Genomic DNA, 20,284 nt, shown 5'->3' on the forward strand with positions numbered 1-20,284 from the left:
CTTTCCTGTATAGTTCTTCTGTGTATTCTTGCCACCTCTTCTTAATCTCATCTGCTTCTGTTAGGTCCCTGCCTTCTTTGTCCTTTATCATGCCCGTCTTTGCACAAAATGTTCCCTTGAGATCTCCAATTTTCTTGAAGAGATCTCTAGTCTTTCCCATTCTGTTGTTTTCCTCGATTTCTTTGCATTGTGCCACAAGTCAAATCCAAAGTATGAGAGAGTATCACCGCAAGGCACAGTACAATAGATGTGCCATTCCTGGCCTCACCCTGCCCCAAGGTCACAGTGCCTTGATGTGATTTTTCTGTCTAGCCTAATGACCTGAATAATTGGCAGCAGTGCAGCAGGGGAGTGGGCAGGCTCGAACTCTGTTATCACAAGGCCTGTGATTCTTCCTGTTTCTCCAGGCACAGTCTCAAATCCCTGCTGTCCATGCCATCAGGGGCGCATGCCCCAGGCATTGACATCTCATGCAGTATATTGCCCATCACGCATATACATCACTTGGTATAAGATCTTATGACTACAGACAGAACAGGTTGCCATTAGCCCAGATGTAAAGCTATTAGGAGGCAGACAAACAGTAAAGAATATTTAAACTGTTCCATCAGAGATGAAAGGCGGTACCATTTTACTGGAAATTCTGTCAGGCACTATCTTTAGCGATTAAGCATCTTTGAACTTTGGCAGATGAAAGGATTATCGCTGAAAGCATATTAATCTTCTGAGGATTAGCAGCAAACTGTTGGAGGACTTGCTGGAGAAAAGGTGATTTATTTATGAACTGCAATAGGATAGCAATAAGATTTTTTTTAACAAAAAAGATCGCATAATTTGTGCTGAACAAGGATGCAATATTTGGAGCAGTAAAGCTGAAACAGACAAAATATTTTTTAGAAAAAATTATGTGAAATATACCATATATCTTTTTGCTGGACCCATGTAGCCTAACCGTTTTGTACAGGAATATATGTCTTCCCAGATGGTTGTAAAGCCCACACTTTCGACATCTGTCTCCCATTGGCCCACTCCCTCCTGCTGCCTTCTTCTAAAGTTTAGAAGAAGAAAAAATGCTGCTGAATTCAGCAGCACAGCTGGGTGCACGACACATGACGCATGCAGCCACAGGACAGGTGTTGCCCATACCTGTTCTAAAACATATAGGCAAACACTCTTCCTGCCCCAACCATCAGTAATTTCTGTTGAGAACAGTGATTCAACAAGCAAATCCTTGGGTGCACAGGGAAGTTGGGGACCCAAACAAACAAAATTAAAACATGGTGTGGGGAACCTGGATTTGAAGGTCTAATATCAGTTTATGAACTTATTCCAGTGCTCTTAAACAGGGTAGAAAAGGAGCTGCCCCCTTTCAGCATGCAGCACCTTTGCTGAGGGAACTGCACTGGCTTCCTATACACTACAGGGCCAGGCTTAAGGTTCTAGTACTAGTGTACAAAGCCCAAAACAACTTGGGACCAGGATACCTGAAAGAGCACCTTCTTCTTTACCAACCTACCCAGTCACTGAGGTCATCAGAAGGCATGTCCCTGGTGGTTCCACATGGACCCATGGCCTGGTTGGAGTCCACCAGGAAAAAAGCCTTCAGGGTGGTGGCCCCCTTCCTGTGGAACTCCCTGCCTCTGGAAGTCAGGCAGGCGGCAATGTTGTGTTGCTTTTGGCGCCTCCTGAAGACATTATTATTTTGAGAGGCCATCCTTGAGTGACCAGCCATGGTTTATTAAGTTTGGAATCTGTTTCTTTTAAAATGTTTTAATTGTTTTAATATCATGTTGTTGTTGTTTTTAATCTGTTGTTCACTGCTCCAGAATCTTTGATGTGAAGCAGTGTATAAATATTGTAAATTAAAAAAAATTAAAGTTCAGAAGGTGGCTGTTTTAGGGCAAAATACATATTATGTTAGTAGTGTGCTTAAATAGTATACCAGGGACTAGGCAGACCTTTAGGGTGACCAGGTGTCCTACTTTACAGTAGACAGTCCATTATTTGAAGGCATCTTCTATTTCAGGTGTGAGCAACTTTGGATGGTCAGGGGGGCAATTTTTAAGCAGTATTGTATTATTGTTAACTCCCTTGAGTGTCATTTTTGGCAGAACGGTGGGATATAAATTAAATGAATGAACAAACATTGAGGGGAGATGTCAATCTGGATTAGGACTGTAGTGTGGAGGGAAGGATGAACTTGAGCACACTCCAGGAGAGAGCGGAGGACAGGAAGGGGGAAGGGCAGCAAATGCCACTTCAGGGACAAATAGCAGCTTCGGGCAGCAACATTTTTGTTAAGGAAGATACATATCTAGTCTGAAACATGCTATTTAAACATGCTCCTAGTATATAATCAGCAGTGAAGCAGCTGTCCAAAAATAATAGGCTGCATTAACAGAAGCATAGCGTCCAGAGCATGAGAGGCAATAGTTCCACTCTATCCTGCGCTGATCAGACTACATCTGGAGTACAGTGTCTCATTCTTCTGAGCACGACATTTTAAGAAGGACATTGACAAACTAGATTGCATCCAGAGGAGGGCAATCAAAATGGTGAGAAGTCTGGAAACCAATTCCTCTGAGGAATGATTGAAAGAGCTGGGTATATATATCCTGGGGAAGGGAAGATTGAGAGGAGACATGATAGCTGTCTTTAAATATCTAAAGGGCTGCTTCATAAAACATGGAACAGACTTGTTTTCTGTTGCTCCAGAGGGCAGGATGACAACCAGTCAGTAGAAATTGCAGGGAAGCAGATTTTGGATAAACATTAGGAGAAACTTCCTAATGGTAAGAGCTGCTTGACAGTGGGAGGTAGACAGTTCCCCTTCACCAGAGATATTTAAACAGAGGCTGGATGACCATCTGTCAGGGATGCTGCAGTTAGAAGATGGCTCAGTCTTCTCCCAAAAGAGGCTCTATGACCCCCCCCCCCAAAAAATGGCAAAGTACAGGCTGAAAGGACAGGATTGCAGCTTGAGCTTGCTAGGCATATGGTCAAGGAACACCTAATTACTTTGAATGAGTTCAATCTCCAGGGCCAGATAAACTACATCCTAGAATAATAAAGGAAGTGGCAGAAGAACTCTCAGAACCACTGTCTATTATCTTTGAGAAATCATGGAGGACAGGTGAAATGCCAGATGCCTGGAGGAGGGCTAATGTTGTCCCTATTTTCAAAAAGCACAAGAAGGAAGAACCTGGGAACTACAGACCAGTCAGTCTGACACCAATCCCTGGGAAAATTCTGGAGCAGATTATCAAGCAATCCATGTGTAAGTACCTTGAAAACAATGCAGTGATTACTTGAAGCCAACATGGATTCGTCAAGAACAAATCCTGCCAGACAAATCTGATCTCATTTTTTGATCAGGTAACCTCCCTTGTGGACTGTGGGAATGTTGTGGACATCATATACCTCAATTTCAGCATAGCTTTTGACAAAGTGCCCCATGATATCCTGATTAGCAAACTAGCTCAAAGTGGGCTAGATGAAACAACTATCAGGTGGATCCACAGCTGGCTACAGAATCGGACTCAGAGTCCGATTATCAATGGGATCTTCTCAAACTGGGGAGAGGCAACGAGCAGCGTACTGCAGAGCTCAGTCCTGGGCCCAGTGCTCTTCAACATTTTTATTAATGACTTGGAAAAGGAGGTGCAGGGAATGCTGATCAAATTTGCAGATGACACAAAATTGGGCAGGATAGCTAATATCCTGGAAGACAGAAACAAAATTCAAAGTGATCTTGATAGGCTGGAGCGCTGGGCAGAAAACAACAGAATGACATTTAATAGGGATAAATGCCAAGTTCTGCACCTAGGAAAAAGAAACCAAAAGAAAAAGAAAAAGCACAGTTACAAGATGGGTGATACGTGGCTCAACAGCACTACAAGCAAGAGGGATCTTGGAATTGTTGTAGATCACAAGCTGAATATGAGCCAACGATGTGATGTGGCTGCAAAAAAGGCCAATGCTCTTTTGGGCTGCATTCATAGAAGCATCGCTTCCAAATCCCGGGAAGTACTAGTTCCCCTCTACTCAGCACTGGTTAGGCCTCATCTGGAGGACTGTGTCCAGTTCTGGGCACCATACTTTAAGAAGGAAGCAGACAAGCTGGAGAGGGTTCAGTGGAGGGCAACGAAGATGATCAGGGGAGTGGAAACAAAGCCCTATGAGAAGAGACCGAAAGAACTGGGCATGTTTAGCCTTGAGAAGAGAAGACTGAGGGGAGATAGGATAGTGCTCTTCAAGTACTTGAAAGGTTGTCACAGAGAGGAAGGCCAGGATCTCTTCTTGATCATCCCAGAGTGCAGGACACGGAATAATATGCTCAAATTACAGGAAGCCAGATTCTGGCTGAAGATCAGGAAAAACTGATGTTAGACCGTTAGAGCAATATGACAATTTCTGTTCTATGATTCTAAGAACTACCCTAGGGAGGTAGTGGGCTCTCCCATACTGGAGGCATTCAAGATGAGGCTGGCCAACTACCTGTCAGGGATGCTTTGACATGGATTCCTGCACTGAGCAAGGTGTTGGACTCAATGGTCTTATAGGCCCCTTCCAACCCTACTGTTCTATGATTCTAAGATTCCTGGATTGAGCAAGAGGTTTGACTAGATCCAGTGGAGGCTGGTGGCTCCGATGTCAGTGGGGTAGTGAATTTGCTCCGAGTTTCAGTCAGGACCATTCAGAACTCTAAAGCAGCTATCCAAGGTGCAGAGCTCCTTTAGTTCTCACTGAAACCCACAGCAGATTTACTGTCCCACTGACATTGGAGCCACCAGCCTCCACTGACTAGACAACCCCTAAGGTGCCTTCCAGCTGGTTTTATCATTCTAAGCTAGAGTTTGGCTCTTATTGCCTAGGTGTGAAGAAGACCTCACCACATTAACGTATTACAGTTTTTCGTATACTGTATATTAAATACTATATACTATACAAATAGTACCATACAATTGTGCTCATTTCACATGCCAGCAAGGTTATGCTCAAAATCCTACAAGCTAGGCTTCAGCAGTATGCGAACCGAGAACTACCCGAAGTACAAGCGGGGTTTCAAAAAGGCAGAGGAACTAGAGATCAAATCGCCAACATTCGCTGGATCATGGAGAAAGCAAGAGAATTCCAGAAAAATGCCTATTTCTGCTTCATTGACTACGCTAAAGCCTTTGATTGTGTGGATCACAACAAACTGTGGCAAATTCTGAAAGAGATGGGAGTACCAGACCACCTTACCTGTCTCCTGAGAAACCTGTACGAGGGTCAAGAAGCAACAGTAAGAACCAGACATGGAACAACCGATTGGTTCAAAATTGGGAAAGGAGTACGACAAGGCTGTATATTGTCGCCCTGCTTATTTAATTTATATGCAGAGTACATAATGAGAAACGCTGGGTTGGATGAATCACAGGTCGGAATTAAGATTGCCGGGAGAATTATTAACAACCTCAGATACACAGACAATACCACCCTAATGGCAGAAAGCAAAGAGGATCTAAAGAGCCTCTTGTTGAGGGTGAAAGTGGAGAGTGCAAAAGCTGGTTTGAAACTCAACATTAAAAAAATGAAGATCATGGCATCTGGCCCCATCACTTCCTGGCATATAGAAGGGGAAGAAATGGAAGCAGTGACAGATTTTACTTTCTTGGGCTCCAAGATCACCGCAGACAGTGACTGTAGCCATGAAATTAAAAGACACTTGCTCCATGGGAGGAAAGCTGTGGCAACACACAGCATAATAAGAAGCAGTGACATCAACTTGCTGACAAAGGTCCATCTAATCAAAGCTATGGTTTTCCCAGTAGTAACGTATGGCTGTGAGAGCTGGACTATAGGGAAGGCTGAGCACCGAAGAATTGATGCTTTCGAACTGTGGTGCTGGAGAAGACTCTTACGAGTGCCCTGGACTGCAAGGAGGTCAAATCAGTCAATCCCAAAGGAAATCAACCCTGACTGCTCATTGGAAGGACAGACACTGAAGCTGAAGCTCAAATATTTTGGCCACCTAATGCGAAGAGAAAACTCTCTGGAAAAGACCCTGATGCTGGGAAAGATTGAAGGCAAAAGGAGAAGGGGACGGCAGAGGATGAGATGGCTAGATAGCATCACCGATGCAATGAATATGAACTTGAGAGCACACTCCGGGAGAGAGTGCAGGACAGGAAGGCCTGGCGTGCTATGGTCCATGGGGTCACGAAGAGTCGGACACGACTTAATGACTGAACAACAGCAATATACAAATATACTAATAAACTAGGACCACAGGGGTTGTATCATATGGGAAAGGGTAGAATGAGTTGAAAGGCTATTTTTGTTTAGCTGAAGTTGCCACGAAGATGCATTAACATCACATTCTATATCTTCTGGGATTGAACCCTAGTATTATCAGTACTTTTCAGAGCTTAGTCATGGTGAGGCCTGGCTAAAATTAAGCTTTAAAATGTTTGTGCTTTTTACAATAGTGATAGGTTTGATCACATAAATAAATACTTCAGTAAATGGGATATCAAGACAGAGTATTAAATGCAGGGATAAAATTTAATTTTGGAATACAAAAATTGGGGTTTGTGTACATCAAACAGACATAAAGGCACATGGGAGGAGTATGTTTCCCTTGGTTTTCATGTACACATGAGAAAATTTGTAATGCATCCCTAAACTGTAGGAGAATTATATATTAAAAAAAAAAAAAGAGGAGGAGGGGTAAAAAGCGAGCTCCAACTTTTCTGATAAGACATACATAATGTTTCATAAGACTGGATGAAAAGCTTGACATTTCAGTTTAATACCACCAGCTCACAAATGTTAATGGGGCAATATAGCCCAGCGCATGATCATACTGAACACCAGTCATCTCACCTCTGAATGGGAACTGTAAAGAACAGGTGCCTGGCACTCTACCTGGCCTGCATGCCTTGTGATCATCCCACCCCAGAGTGGAGTCCTGCACACCACCCTGGTGGTCCCATATCTTTCCTTGACACTGTTTTATTCATTGGAGAGGTTAGCACTATAGGACCTCCTATGTCATAGGACCTATGAATAGGGATGTCAGAGAAATCTGCAACAGATTCAAATGAGATCAGATTTCTTTGAATCTGGCCTGTGGATTCCACAGCAGAGCAGCATTTTTGAAGTCACGTGGACAAGTGGACAGGTGGGGGTTTTTACATTGGGGGGATTTGTGCAAATGCATGCTTGCACTAATGCAATGATACTGTGTATCAGCGCAAGTGCAAATTTGCAAACAAACAAAATTGTCATACAAAAGATCAGATTCCATCAATGAGCAGACGACAGAACAAAAGCCACCCAACAATCCGTGAAACACAGACAGATTTAACAAAATCTGTACAGCCCTACCTATGAGACCCTTGCATCAATGCCTTTCCTGGGATTTGCTTGCTTCTTCCAACCCCCAGGACGCAGCCTAAAATACCTCTGAGGTGGACTAATTAACCCTGGGGATTGCTACTGGACTTTCCTCCCAGCCTTACTCATGGACACACTAGGCATGATGTTAAACGTGTCTTTGCACGCAGGATTCTTAGAATGCATAAACATGAGTGATTTGCATCTTTAAGTATCAGCTTGTGTTGACTTATCATTATCAGGGTTGCAGCAGGCATAGAGGGGATTCAACTCTTTCATCCCCTGCTGTGGAAAATCCCTTGTGCAGAGTTGTTATTTGCACTGGGAGGAAATCTTCCATGGGCAGTATCCTATACTGCTGTCGCTGTCGCACCTCTGCCAGTTCTGTTGCACAGGCAGAATGGACCACTAGCACAATAGGAGCTAGAGGTTCCTGAAACAACCCTGAAAATGAGCGGAAACGCTAATTTCCAGAGCTTTGCTGCCCTGCCTCATTCCTGAAATGAGGACCATTTCCACTCATCTCCAGTTGTTTCAGGAACCACTAGTCCCTGTTATACTAGCGGTCCATTGCACAGGGGCAGCACAAGATATTGCCCCATACCTGCAGGGTTACTGGTAATTATCAGCTTACCTGCCCCCAGCTGATGCCATTAGCAAATTTCAAAGCTCATATGTTTATTTATTTATTTCATTTTATAGCCTACCTTTTTTCATCTTGCAAGGAACCCAAGGCAGCATACATGATCCTCCTCCTCTCCATTTTATCCTCACAACACCAACCCTGTGAGGTAGGTTGGGCTGAGAGTCTGTGACTGGCCCAAAGTCACCCAGTGAGCTTCCATGGCCAAGTGGGGACTAGAACCCGGATCTCCCGGCTCCCAGTCCAACACTCTTGCCACTACACCACACTGGCTCCAAACCGGCTTTGTATGTTAAATGCAAAGATGCCACGGCTAGCTTGTCCCTCAGGCATTCCACAGATCCTGCGAATCTTCTGACAGAATCGTCTGCTGGGAGGGGCAGAGGGCTTGCCGTTGTTGCTCATTGTTTATTCCTCCAGGCACAGCTTCCATCTGTAAGCTGGACCCTGTGGCTTGATCCCAATGCAGAGAACCTCTGTATTCTGCAGTCTTCCAAAATACCTGGTTGATTTACCAAATATTAAAAGGAGGGCAGCCTTCACTTGGACAAGATTAAATGTTGTCCCTCTGGCCGATTGGATGCGTCGGCATAAGAGGGTCCCTAAGAAGGACGGGGATGTGGTTGCAATTCTGTATCAACTGAAGATATTATTCATGTACTTCTAGAATGCTCTATTTATAATGATCTTAGAATCAAATGTATTTATCTGTTGTTAAAATCTTTGATGGGAAGGTCATCTCTTGTAAAGGTTTGGTTTTTATTGTCTAATGCTGAGAAATATGTATCTTTCATTGTATGTATCTTGTCAATGCTCTACAGATGCGTGTCACAAAGGTTAAAGGCTGTATGGAAAATGATTCAACTTCTGATGGTTCATTAGTAGAGTTTGAATTCTATAACGATTTTTCTTTCACTGTGTATAATGGCAATTCGGTAAGATACAATACATTCTTTGGTTGATATCCTGCAGAATTGAATTGTGCCCTAAAGCCTCATCGAAAACACTCTCAATTTATTCCTTTTGTTTTACAAATTTAGTGCTGTTTTGCACATTTTAAAAGAATTTTTAAAAAAATTGTTTTGCACTTTTTAAAAGAAGGGGGGGAGGGGGGAGGGGGACGAAGAGCAAAGCAATCCAACAACAAAGCAGAGTGCTGCAATCTGCTTCAGAAAAATAACTGAGAGCACCTGTAAGGCTTCCTTCCACTCTTCTTAGAATCTTGCCGGCGCTTTTCCAATTTGCCACTCTGCATAAGCAACATCTAGGGAAAAGGGAGTTGATTAAGTTTGGGACAAATGCATAATTATTCACCTTGATAGATCCTCCATGGAACTAAATGGTCAGAAAAGGAAGGGATCACATTAACAGATCAACATTATCCCATAGATAGTTAGGATTACAGTGGGGTTATGTGTGTGTGCAGGGGGAAGCAACTGGTTGTATGTGAACCAGCCCTTGATCTTCCAAACTGTCACCATATTTCTCCAACAGCTTGGGGACAATTCACATATCCACTTTTTTTCCTGCCAAAAGATTCCATGCAACTGTCTCTTGGTACAAGTATGTGTGCCAGCGTGAAGCTGAATGGACATGGAAAAGTCAGCAGTGACCACCAGTGATTCCTTTGATCATGGAAATTGTGACAATTGCATCCACACTGAGATGTTCTTCCTTTAAATCTTACCCTGCTTTGCCATTGTACCTCCTGTTTGACTTTCAGATCAGTACAATGAAATTTACCATGACTGTAGGGACCTCTATGAGTTATTTTCTGCGAGGGCGCTTCCAGATTTCAGGTGGCCCAGGTGAGGAGGTACCCACCCTATCTGGCCCACTGTTGTTGTTTTTAATCATTTGGGGGGCTTCTCACTCTCTCCCTGCCTGCCACCACTGCCCTGCTTCCCCACCCCCATATACATACCCTTTTTTGCAGCGGCAAGGGCATTTTCCTTTCTCCCTGGCAAGCAGCCAGACAAGGCTGCAGGCTTCTGGTTTGCACTATGAAGTGCTACACTCACAAATTCAGAGACTGCAGCCATGCACCATTTTAATTTAATATATTTTATTAATTTGATTTGTTTTCCCCAGAGTGAGAGTGGTAGCAGCCTCAGCCAATCAGGAGCCACAGGCAGGATCTACACCTCATGTCACATTGATACATTCCCATCAGGATGACACTATATCCCTCTCGCGCATTTATACCACATAGCACACACAATCTGTTGTGGTATTTTGGATAATACGGAATAAAAAGTGGGAAATAATGCTAGGAAGGTGGTATATGGAATACGTAATGTGCTCTGACCGTTATTGGTGTACTTCAATACTGATAAAAAGCACTAGTGTAGATCTAGCCACCATTTGGGGTGGGTAGCCAATGAGGGCACTAGGGCCACGAGAATGGGCAAGGGGCTGAAGGACTCGTCCCACCTCCTTGATGCTCCAGTGCACTCATTGGCCATGTGAGTCAAAGGTGGCTACTGATTCACTGAAGTCACACTGCAGTGCTTGGTGCCGCAGCAGGTGCTGAGTAGAGGGTTGCCCCAGTGACATCAGTAACCAGCACCATGTCAGAATGACCATCCACTCAGCAAGTATGTTTCCACCACCACCTTCTGGTGCCTACAGGGAACAGCAGGAAGGCCCCTCCATGCTGCTGTGACCAGCAGTTTCAGCTGAGAGTATTTCTGATGGTTTCACCAACTTCATCTGCTGGGGTTGAAGAAAACAACGCTGAGCACCCAGGGTGTCAAGAGTAGTGAAGGGAAGCTAGCCAAACCAACCTTTTAAGGCCAGGAGGCTCTAAGGAACCTTGAGCAGGGAGCCACGCCTTGGGCTCTGAAAGCCTCATTGACTTCAGTGCTTCCAGGCTAGGGGTTGATGATGCCACTGCCTCCTCCACACACTTTTACAGTGCAAGGACTATGAAAAGCAAGGACCAATTGTATGACTGATCCAACATTTGGAGCCCAGGTAGGGTCACCTGTCCAAGGTGATTTGCAGGAAACATGATTCCCAACTCTCACCTGGCAACAAGCATGTCCCCACTGAGGGAGGGAGGGGAATTTAACTGGTATACTGCAGGTCAAATCTTTTAAATGAAGTTGTGGCCCATTTCATGTGTCCTGTGCATTCATTCCAAATGTACAGGCTCTGCACTTTTTCAAAACCATCTTTGGTCATCTTCAGCTAATATCAAAAGGATATTTAGTACAGCTCATAGGAACTGATGACAGGTTATCCACTTATTCTTCTTAACCTGTATACTGTTAGTTCAATTAAGTGTACAATCTCTGATTGTACAAGGTTATGGTAAAAAAAATTAAAAGAACATAAAAACATAAGAAAAGCTGTGCTGGATCAGACCAAGGGTCCACCTAGTCCAGCATTCTGTTCACACAGTGGTCAATCAGCTGTCGACCGGGAACCTACAACCAGGGCATGAGCTCAACAGCACCCTCCCACCCATGTTCCCCAGCAACTGGTGTACATGGGCTCACTGCCTCTGGAACTGGAGGTAGCACATAGCCATCAAGACTAGTAGCCATTGATAGCCTTTTCCTCCAGGAATTTGTCCAACCCCCTTTTAAAGCCACCCCAACTGGTGGCCATCACTACTTCCTGTGGTAGCAAATTCCATAGTTTAACTATGAGCTGTGTGAAGAAGTACTTCCTTTTGTCTGTCCTGAATCTCCCACCAATGAGCTTCATAGGATGACCCTGGGTTCTAGTATTTTGAGAGAGGGAGAAAAATGTCTTGCTCTCCACATTCTCCACACCATGCATAATTTTGCAGACCTCTATCATGTCTCCCCTTACCCTCCTTTTTTTCCAAGCTAAACTATCCCAGCTGTTGTAATCTTCTCTCATAGGGGAGTTGCTCCAGCCCCTTGACCATTTTAGTTGCCCTTTTCTGCACCTTTTCTAGCTCTACAATATCTTTTTTTAGGTGAATTGCTGGAAGAAAAAAGTATGTATTTCTAAGAGGGGAAAAAACATACTGTAAGCTCCATTTGCAATATTTATGCAAGTTCCCCCTCTAATAATTGCTAGGGCAGAATATGATTGCAGCATATTGCACTGTATAATAAATCAATTTGCCCATTTAGAGCTTGCTTCTGAAATGAAGCTATATACGGTACTTATGTAAATAAACTTGAGTGAATAGCCCTTTGCAGCTGAATGATTAGGTCCTATTTTCACAAATTCAGCCAGAGAGATAACAGCCTCAGAGAGATAACATGTTAAATGCTCAGTAGCAAAGTCCAGTAAATGAATTGACTTTATTTCTACATGAGATATGCTGTTATCTCTTAAACTGAGTTCGTTTAAATAATTACTTAAGAACTCAAAAGTTAACTATCCAGTCTAAATTAGGTGCATCTCTCAATTAAACACTGTAGGATTGGCAATGTGCTTCTCTACTCCTTTTTATGAGTTTAACAGAAGGAATACAGTATTCCAGTTTTTCTTCCAGTAAAATGGTGAGCCCTTTAGCTAGTGTTGGTTGCATAAAGTTGCACTAATATTTAACAATCTCAGATTCTAAAACAATCTAATCTCATTGTAGAATTAGCTAATTTAGTATCATGCAAGAATGGGTACTTCCCCTTCATGGATCACTGCCTTATTGTGGCAAAGGGGCTTGCATAACTCAGTGAAGCCATAAGCTATGCCATGCAGGGCCACCCAAGATGAACAGGTCATGGTGGAGAGTTCTGACAAAATGTGGTCCACTGGAGAAGGAAATGGCAACCCACTCCAGCATTCTTGCCAAGAAAACCCCATGGAACGTATCACAAGGCTAAAAGATATGACGCCGGAAGATGAGCCCCTCAGGTCGGAAGGTGTCCAATATGCTACTGGGGAAGAGCAGAGGCAATTTCCAAGTAGCGCCAGAAAGAGTGAAGCGCCTGGGCCAAAGCCAAAAGGACACTCAGCTGTGGATGTGTCTGGTGGTGAAAAGAAAGTCCGATGCTGTAAAGAACAATATTGTTTAGGAACCTGGAATGTCAGATCAATGAATCAAGGTAAGCTGGAGGTGGTCAAACATGAGATGGCAAGATTGAACATCGACATCTTGGGAATCAGCGAACTAAAATGGACAAGCATGGGCGAATTTAATTCAGGTGACCATCATATCTATTACTGTGGGCAAGAATCTATTAGAAGAAATGGAGTAGCACTCATAGTCAACAAAAGGGTGGAAAAAGCAGTACTGGGGTACAACCTCAAAAACAATAGAATGATCTCAGGACAAATCCAAGGCAAACCATTCAACATCACAGTAATTCAAGTCTATGCCCCAACCATTGATGCTGAAGAAGCTGAGGTTGATCGGTTCTATGAAGACCTACCACACCTTCTAGAACTAGCACCAAAAAAAGATGTCCTCTTCATCATAGGGGATTGGAATGCTAAAGTAGGAAGTCAAGAAATCACCGGGATAACAGGCAAGCATGGCCTTGGTGTACAAAATGAAGCAGGACAAAGGCTAATAGAGTTTTGCCAAGAGAACACGCTTATCATGGCAAACCCTCTTTTCCAACAGCACAAGAGGCGACTCTACACATGGACATCACCAGATGGTCAATATCGAAATCAGATTGATTATGTCCTTTGCAGCCAAAGATGGAGAAGCTCTATACAGTCAGTAAAAACAAGACCTGGAGCTGACTGTGGCTCAGATCATGAGCTTCTTCTTGCAAAATTTCAGCTTAAATTGAAGAACGTAGGGAAAACCACTAAACCATTCAGGTATGACCTAAATCATATCCCTTATGAATACACAGTGGAGGTGAGGAATAGATTTCAGGGTTTAGACCTGATAGACAGAGTGCCTGAGGAACTATGGACGGAGGTCCGTAACATTGTTCAGGAGGCAGCAACTCAATCCATCCCAAAGAAAAAGAAATGCAGGAAAGCAAAGTGGCTGTCTGATGAGGCTTTACAAGTAGTTGAGGAAAGAAGGGAAGTGAAAAGCAAGGGAGAAAGGGGAAGATATACCCAACTGAATGCAGATTTCCAGAGAATAGCAAGGAGAGACAAGAAGGTCTTCTTAAAGGAATAATGCAAAGAAATCAAGGAAAACAATAGAATTGGAAAGACTAGAGATCTCTTCAAGAAAATCGGAGATCTCAAGGGAACGTTTTGTGCAAAGATGGGCATGATAAAGGACAAAGAAGGCAGGGACCTAACAGAAGCAGATGAGATTAAGAAGAGGTGGAAAGAATACACAGAAGAACTATACAGGAAAGATCTTCATGTCCCTGATAGCCATGATAGTGCGGTCACTGAACTTGAGCTGGACAGCCTAGAGAATGAAGTCAAGTGGGCCTTAGGAATAGGGATGGCGGAGAATTTCTCCCTGAAACTTCGGGGGGCCGAGCGCCAACGTGTTCGGCCCCACGAACAAGTTTCAGGGAGAAATTCTCTGCACCCCCCCGCCCCCCGCACCCCCCCCCCAGGACGGGACTTACCTTTGCCGAATGTCCCTCCCGGCGGCGGGTCCAGCCAGCGGTTCGGTGGGTGTTCGTGCGGGGCGGGAGCGGCAGCCAGTCTTTCGACCGGCTGCCACCGCCGCCATTCCAATAAAAAAAAAAACGCCCCCGTGATAGGCTACGTGACGATTAACGTAGCCTATCATGGCTAGATCTGCAAAGTCAGCCGTGATAGGCTACGTAAATCGTCATGTAGCCTATCACGGGTGACTTAAAAAAAAAAAAAAAAGGCGCGTACGGATAATGGCGGCCCCCATAGGGAGCCGCCATTCGCGTTCCTTATTTGGTCGCTGTAGTCTACGTAAATCTTTACGTAGAGTACGGCGAAAATAAGGGCAACGCTATTTGTGTTGCCCTTATTTTCGCCGTAGTCTACGTAAAGATTTACGTAGACTACAGCGACCAAATAAGGAACGCGAATGGCGGCTCCCTATGGGGGCCGCCATTAGCGTACGTGCTTTTTTTTTTTTTTTTTAAGTCACCCGTGATAGGCTACGTGACGATTAACATAGCCTATCACGGCTGACTTTGCAGATCTAGCCGTGATAGGCTACGTTAATCATCACGTAGCCTATCACGGGGGCGTTTTTTTTAAAAAAAAAAACTTTGGAGTTCGCGGCCGGGCGAGGCGGGAAGCCTCCTCCCCGGCCTGAACTTCGGCCGGGTGAGGCGGGAAGCCTCCCCCCCGGCCTGAACTTTGGCTGGGCGAGGCGGGAAGCCTCCCCCCCGGCCTGAACTTCGGCCGGGGCGAGGTGGGAAGCCTCCCCCCCTGGCCTGAACTTCGCGGGGGGAGCAGCGAAGCACCTCCCCCCCACCACGAACAAGCTTCGACAACAGGTAAGTGACTTTCGTCCACCCCTACTTAGGAAGCATTACTATCAACAAAGCTAGAGGAGATGACAGTATTCCAGCTGAGCTATTTAAGATCCTAAAAGATGATGCTGTTAAAGTGCTGCACTCAATATGCCAACAAATTTGGAACACTCAACAGTGGCCACAAGACTGGAAAAGGTCAGTTTACATTCCAATTCCAAAGAAGGGCAACGCCAAAGAGTGTTCAAACTACCGTACAATTGTGTTCATTTCACATGCCAGCAAGGTTATGCTCAAAATCCTACAAGCTAGGCTTCAGCAGCATGTGAACCAAGAATTATCAGAAGTACAAGCTGGGTTTCGAAGAGGCAGAGGAACTAGAGATCAGATCGCCAACATTCACTGGATCATGGAGAAAGGAAGAGAATTCCAGAAAAATGCCTATTTCTGCTTCATTGACTACGCTAAAGCCTTTGATTGTGTGGATCACAACAAACTGTGGCAAATTCTTAAAGAGATGGGAGTACCAGACCACCTTACCTGTCTCCTGAGAAACCTGTACAAGGGTCAAGAAGCAACAGTAAGAACCAGACATGGAACAACCGATTGGTTCAAAATTGGAAAGGAGTAAGACAAGGCTGTATATTGTCGCCCTGCTTATTTAATTTATATGCAGAGTACATAATGAGAAACCCTGGGTTGGATGAATCATGGCATCTGGCCCCATCACTTCCTGGCATATAGAAATGGAAGCAGTGACAGATTTTATTTTCTTGGGCTCCAAGATCACCGCAGACAGTGACTGTAGCCATGAAATTAAAAGACGCTTGCTCCTTGGGAGGAAAGCTATGGCAAACCTAGACAGCATAATAAGAAGCAGAGACATCACCTTGCCAACAAAGGTCCGTCTAATCAAAGCTATGGTTTTCCCAGTAGCAATGTATGGCTGTGAGAGCTGGACTATAAGGAAGGCTGAGCGCCGTAGAATCGATGCTTTTGAACTGTGGTGCTGGAGAAGACTCTTTCAAGTCCCCTGGACTGCAAGGAGGTCAAATCAGTCCATCCTAAAGGAAATCAACCCTGAGTGCTCATTGGAAGGACAGATACTGAAGCTGAAGCTCAAATATTTTGGCCACCTAATGCGAAGAGAAAAGTCACTGGAGAAGACCCTGATGCTGGGAAAGATTGAAGGCAAAAGGAGAAGGGGACGGCAGAGGATGAGATGGCTAGATAGCATCACTGATGCAATGAATATGGACTTGAGCACGCTCCGGGAGACAACGCAGGACAGGAAGGCCTGGCGTGCTATGGTCCATGGGGTCACTAAGAGACGGACACGCCTGAACGACTGAACAACAACAACAAGAATGGGTACTTAGCTATATTGTATCTAATTAAGAGGTAGACCATAGTACAGAGGAGTTAATATGTGTGAATCTCATGTTTCTCCGTTTCAGCCATATAATTCCCAAAATCTCAGAATAAACACAAGAAATGGCTAACCCCTGTTACTGAATAGCAGGGGTGTGGAACCTCTTTCAGCCTAAGGGCTGAACACCATTTTGAAGGAGTTCTCAGGGGCCACATTCCAGTGGTCAGTGGGGCCGAAGTCAAAAGGGGTAGGGGGAGAAAAAACTACCCCATTTTAAGCTTAGGTTCTCAATGCCAGTAACTAAACCTTAGCGGAGCCATTTCAACCTTTTAGAATGGGGGTGGGGGACTCCACAAAAGATAGGAAACCAAATAATTGGTTGTTGTCAAAGGAAAGGGGCTGTGGCCATCTGGGAAACACTGAAGGGCCAGATTGGAATCCCAGGATGGCTGGACTGGGACCCCAGGACCCTGTTTAATACATTGGCTGTATACATACAACACTATGATTTTGTATATGAATCCAGTGTTTGATGTGTACAGTCTACTGAACAAGTTTTGCATTAATCACATCAGAAGGAGCCTTTTCAGGGTGCCATGTGCTCCTGAGATTTGCCTCAGGAGCATTTGCAGTAGAACATTTAGTGTTGCAGCACCCACCCTTGGCAACACTTTGCCAGCTGATGTTAGACAGGCCCCCACAGTACTGACAGGCTTTCTGAGAAGTGTGGCTAGGCAGCTTTTGTTTGTAGCACACAGTACAGCATGCAGTTTTACTGCTGATTAATTTTGTATCATGTTGTTTTATTGTTATATTGTTGTTCTGATGCTATTGCATTTTAAGTTCACCTCTGTGGAAGGTGGCATATAAATGTGAGTAATAAATGGATAAAATAAGTATCTTGTTAAATAACTGCAAAAACCGCTCTTCAGAATGTAACGCAATGGCTGATTATTTTCTGAAGTTTGGCTGGCTAATCAAACTAACCTATTCATACTTAAATTACAATCTCAGAAACTCAGTTATTAATTTGTTTTAGCCTTAAATAAATTACCACACTATTACTATATCAACCTTCCCCCGACTGGTGCCCTCTAGATATTTTAGACAACAACTAGGGATGTACAGATTTTGTGAAATCCATTCCATCTGCACTTTGTGGATGGTCAGGTACCTTCCTTCCATCGTCCACTTGTTGATGGAATTTGATTTTTCCCCAGTTTCACAAATTTGCACAAATTTGCACTTGCACAAATGCATAAATCCTCCCCAAAATGCGCAAATCCCTCCCAAATGAACATTTTCATGTTTTAGCTTATGGAGGAAATGCACATTTTCGGCTGGTGTTTTTTATTTTATGTATTTTTCTATGACTAAATTTGCATAAAATTCTGGAAAGTTTAAAGAAATGATCCACAGGTCCACGGAATCCGTGTGACTCAGGAAAAGCTGATCCACTGAAGAATCCATAGGTCCAATTCATAGAAATCCAAACTCATTTGATTCCATTGCAGATCTCTCCGACATCCCTAACTACAACCCCCAGCATTCCTGACCATTCATGATGTCAGCTTAGGCTGATGGGAGTTGAAATCCAAAATACCTAGAAGGTACCAGGTTGGAGAAGGCTGTCCTATATTTTGAATATATGAAGCTACCTTATACTTATATCGTTGGCCTACAAAGCCCGGTATTGTATACTGTGACTGATAGCTGCTCTCCAAGGTTTCAAACAGAAAGGTTTCCCAGCACCCACTACCTGAAGACCAAAGATGTGACTTTGGAGATGCATGAATAGCTCTCCAGTTGCTTTGAACTCCTGCAAATACAAGCCGCACTGGGGGTAGGCAGCAATCCAAAATTGAACCGCAGCGCAACAAGGGAGAATTAACACACACACACACGCACACACACACACACACACCATTTTCCTTAAGCAAATCCTCATCCTTGAAGCTGCTGTTTTCTCCCATAATGAAAAACGCACATACACACTACTTTTACTTTGAGATCTTTTTCTGGTACCACATCATGCTTGTCCTGAAATCATTTAACTAGAGATACTGAATATCGAACCTGGAACCTTCTGTGTTCTGCCACTGAGCAATGGCCTCTCCCCTGCTATAGCTTTGTGGCCTTCTTGTGTATATTCCCAGATTTTTGAAATTATACAGGTAGAGCTAAGATTCACTAAGCTCACACAAATATGAACTCTTCATTTCTTTAAGATGAATTCCCAAGACTTGGGAACTATGTAACAGGAAAATGGACAGACCACACAGCAAGATCTCTCAACAGTTTTAATGCATTATTGTATTGTGAAGTATTATGATTAATTTAATCAATTTCTACACCTAGGAAAAAGAAACCAAGTGCACAGTTACAAGATGGGTGATACTTGGCTCAACAATACTACAAGAGAGAAGGATCTTGGAATTGTTGTAGATCACAAGCTGAATATGAGCCAACGATGTGATGTGGCTGCAAAAAAGGCAAAGGCTATTTGAATGCTTCTGCATTCATAGAAGTATAGCTTCTAAATCACGTGAAGTACTAGTTTCCCTCTACTCAGCACTGGTTAGGCCTCATCTGGAGTACTGTGTCCAGTTCTGGGCACCACACTTTAGGAAGGATGCAGACAAACTGGAGAGGGTACAGAGGAGGGCAACAAAGATAATCAGGGGACTGGAAACAAAGCCCCATGAGGAGAGACTGAAAGAACTAGGCACGTTTAGCCTGGAGAAGAGAAGACTGAGGGGAGATATGATAGCGCTGTTCAAGTACTTGAAAGGTCGTCACAAAGAGGAAGGCCAGGATCTCTTCTCGGCCATCCCAGAGTGCAGGACACGGAATAATGGGCTCAAGTTACAGGAAGCCAGATTCTGGGTAAACATCAGGAAAAACCTCCTGACTATCAGAGCAATACAACAATGGAACCAATTACCTAGGGAGGTGGTGGGCTCTCCCACACTGGAGGCATTCAAGACAAGGCTGGACAGCCGCCTGTCAGGGATGCTTTGACTTGGATCCCTGCATTGAGCAGGGGGTTGGACTCGATGGTCTTGTAGGCCCCTTCCAACCCTTCTGTTCTATGATTCTAAGTTTTAATTATGATTATAAGTTGCCTTGAGTGCCATTGCTCTTGTAGAGAACAAACAAGCAAATAAATAAATAAAACTTCTTCACTTATACAATTTTCAAGAGGCCCTGCTCTGCGGTCCATCCATTTTTTAATACTTCCTAACTCTTTGAGATACTTCAGTAAAGGGAAAAACCTCACTGTTACATACCATTTTGGACCTTGTCCTTCTTGTTATTCTCATTAATCTTTCTTTATGTTCCTCATTGCTGAGCATTGTGTAGGGAGCCATGGTCTCTGATAATATTACCCCTCTCCAATCTTGGTATATTCTTCCTGTTGGAAGTATCAATGCAGTTTACAACAATGCTATAATAATCAAGACCATCACAAAATGCAGCAACGATATCAAGGTGTGTATGGGCTAACAACGTCCACACCTTGCAAATTCAGCATGAGTCTTCCAAAGCTTTTACTTTAATGTGTTGTTGATG

The 20,284-nt window shown here is 43.9% G+C and overlaps 1 protein-coding gene across 1 annotated transcript in view; it reads right to left on the bottom strand.

Moving 5' to 3' along the window:
* IQCM (IQ motif containing M) overlaps nucleotides 1–20,284 on the bottom strand; it is a 133,431-nt gene that overhangs the window by 85,342 nt on the left and 27,805 nt on the right. Inside the window, exons 4-5 of the mRNA XM_084859766.1 lie at nucleotides 20,002–20,126; nucleotides 9,214–9,287 (exon numbers count right to left, since the gene is read on the bottom strand). Coding sequence (XP_084715892.1) covers nucleotides 9,214–9,287; nucleotides 20,002–20,126 — 199 coding nt within the window. The remainder of the gene's footprint in view (nucleotides 1–9,213; nucleotides 9,288–20,001; nucleotides 20,127–20,284) is intronic.

Source organism: Heloderma suspectum, chromosome 5 (genome assembly GCF_057233095.1).
Source record: "Heloderma suspectum isolate Gila_16-S chromosome 5, 16-S_ref, whole genome shotgun sequence".
Lineage (NCBI taxonomy): Eukaryota > Metazoa > Chordata > Lepidosauria > Squamata > Helodermatidae > Heloderma > Heloderma suspectum.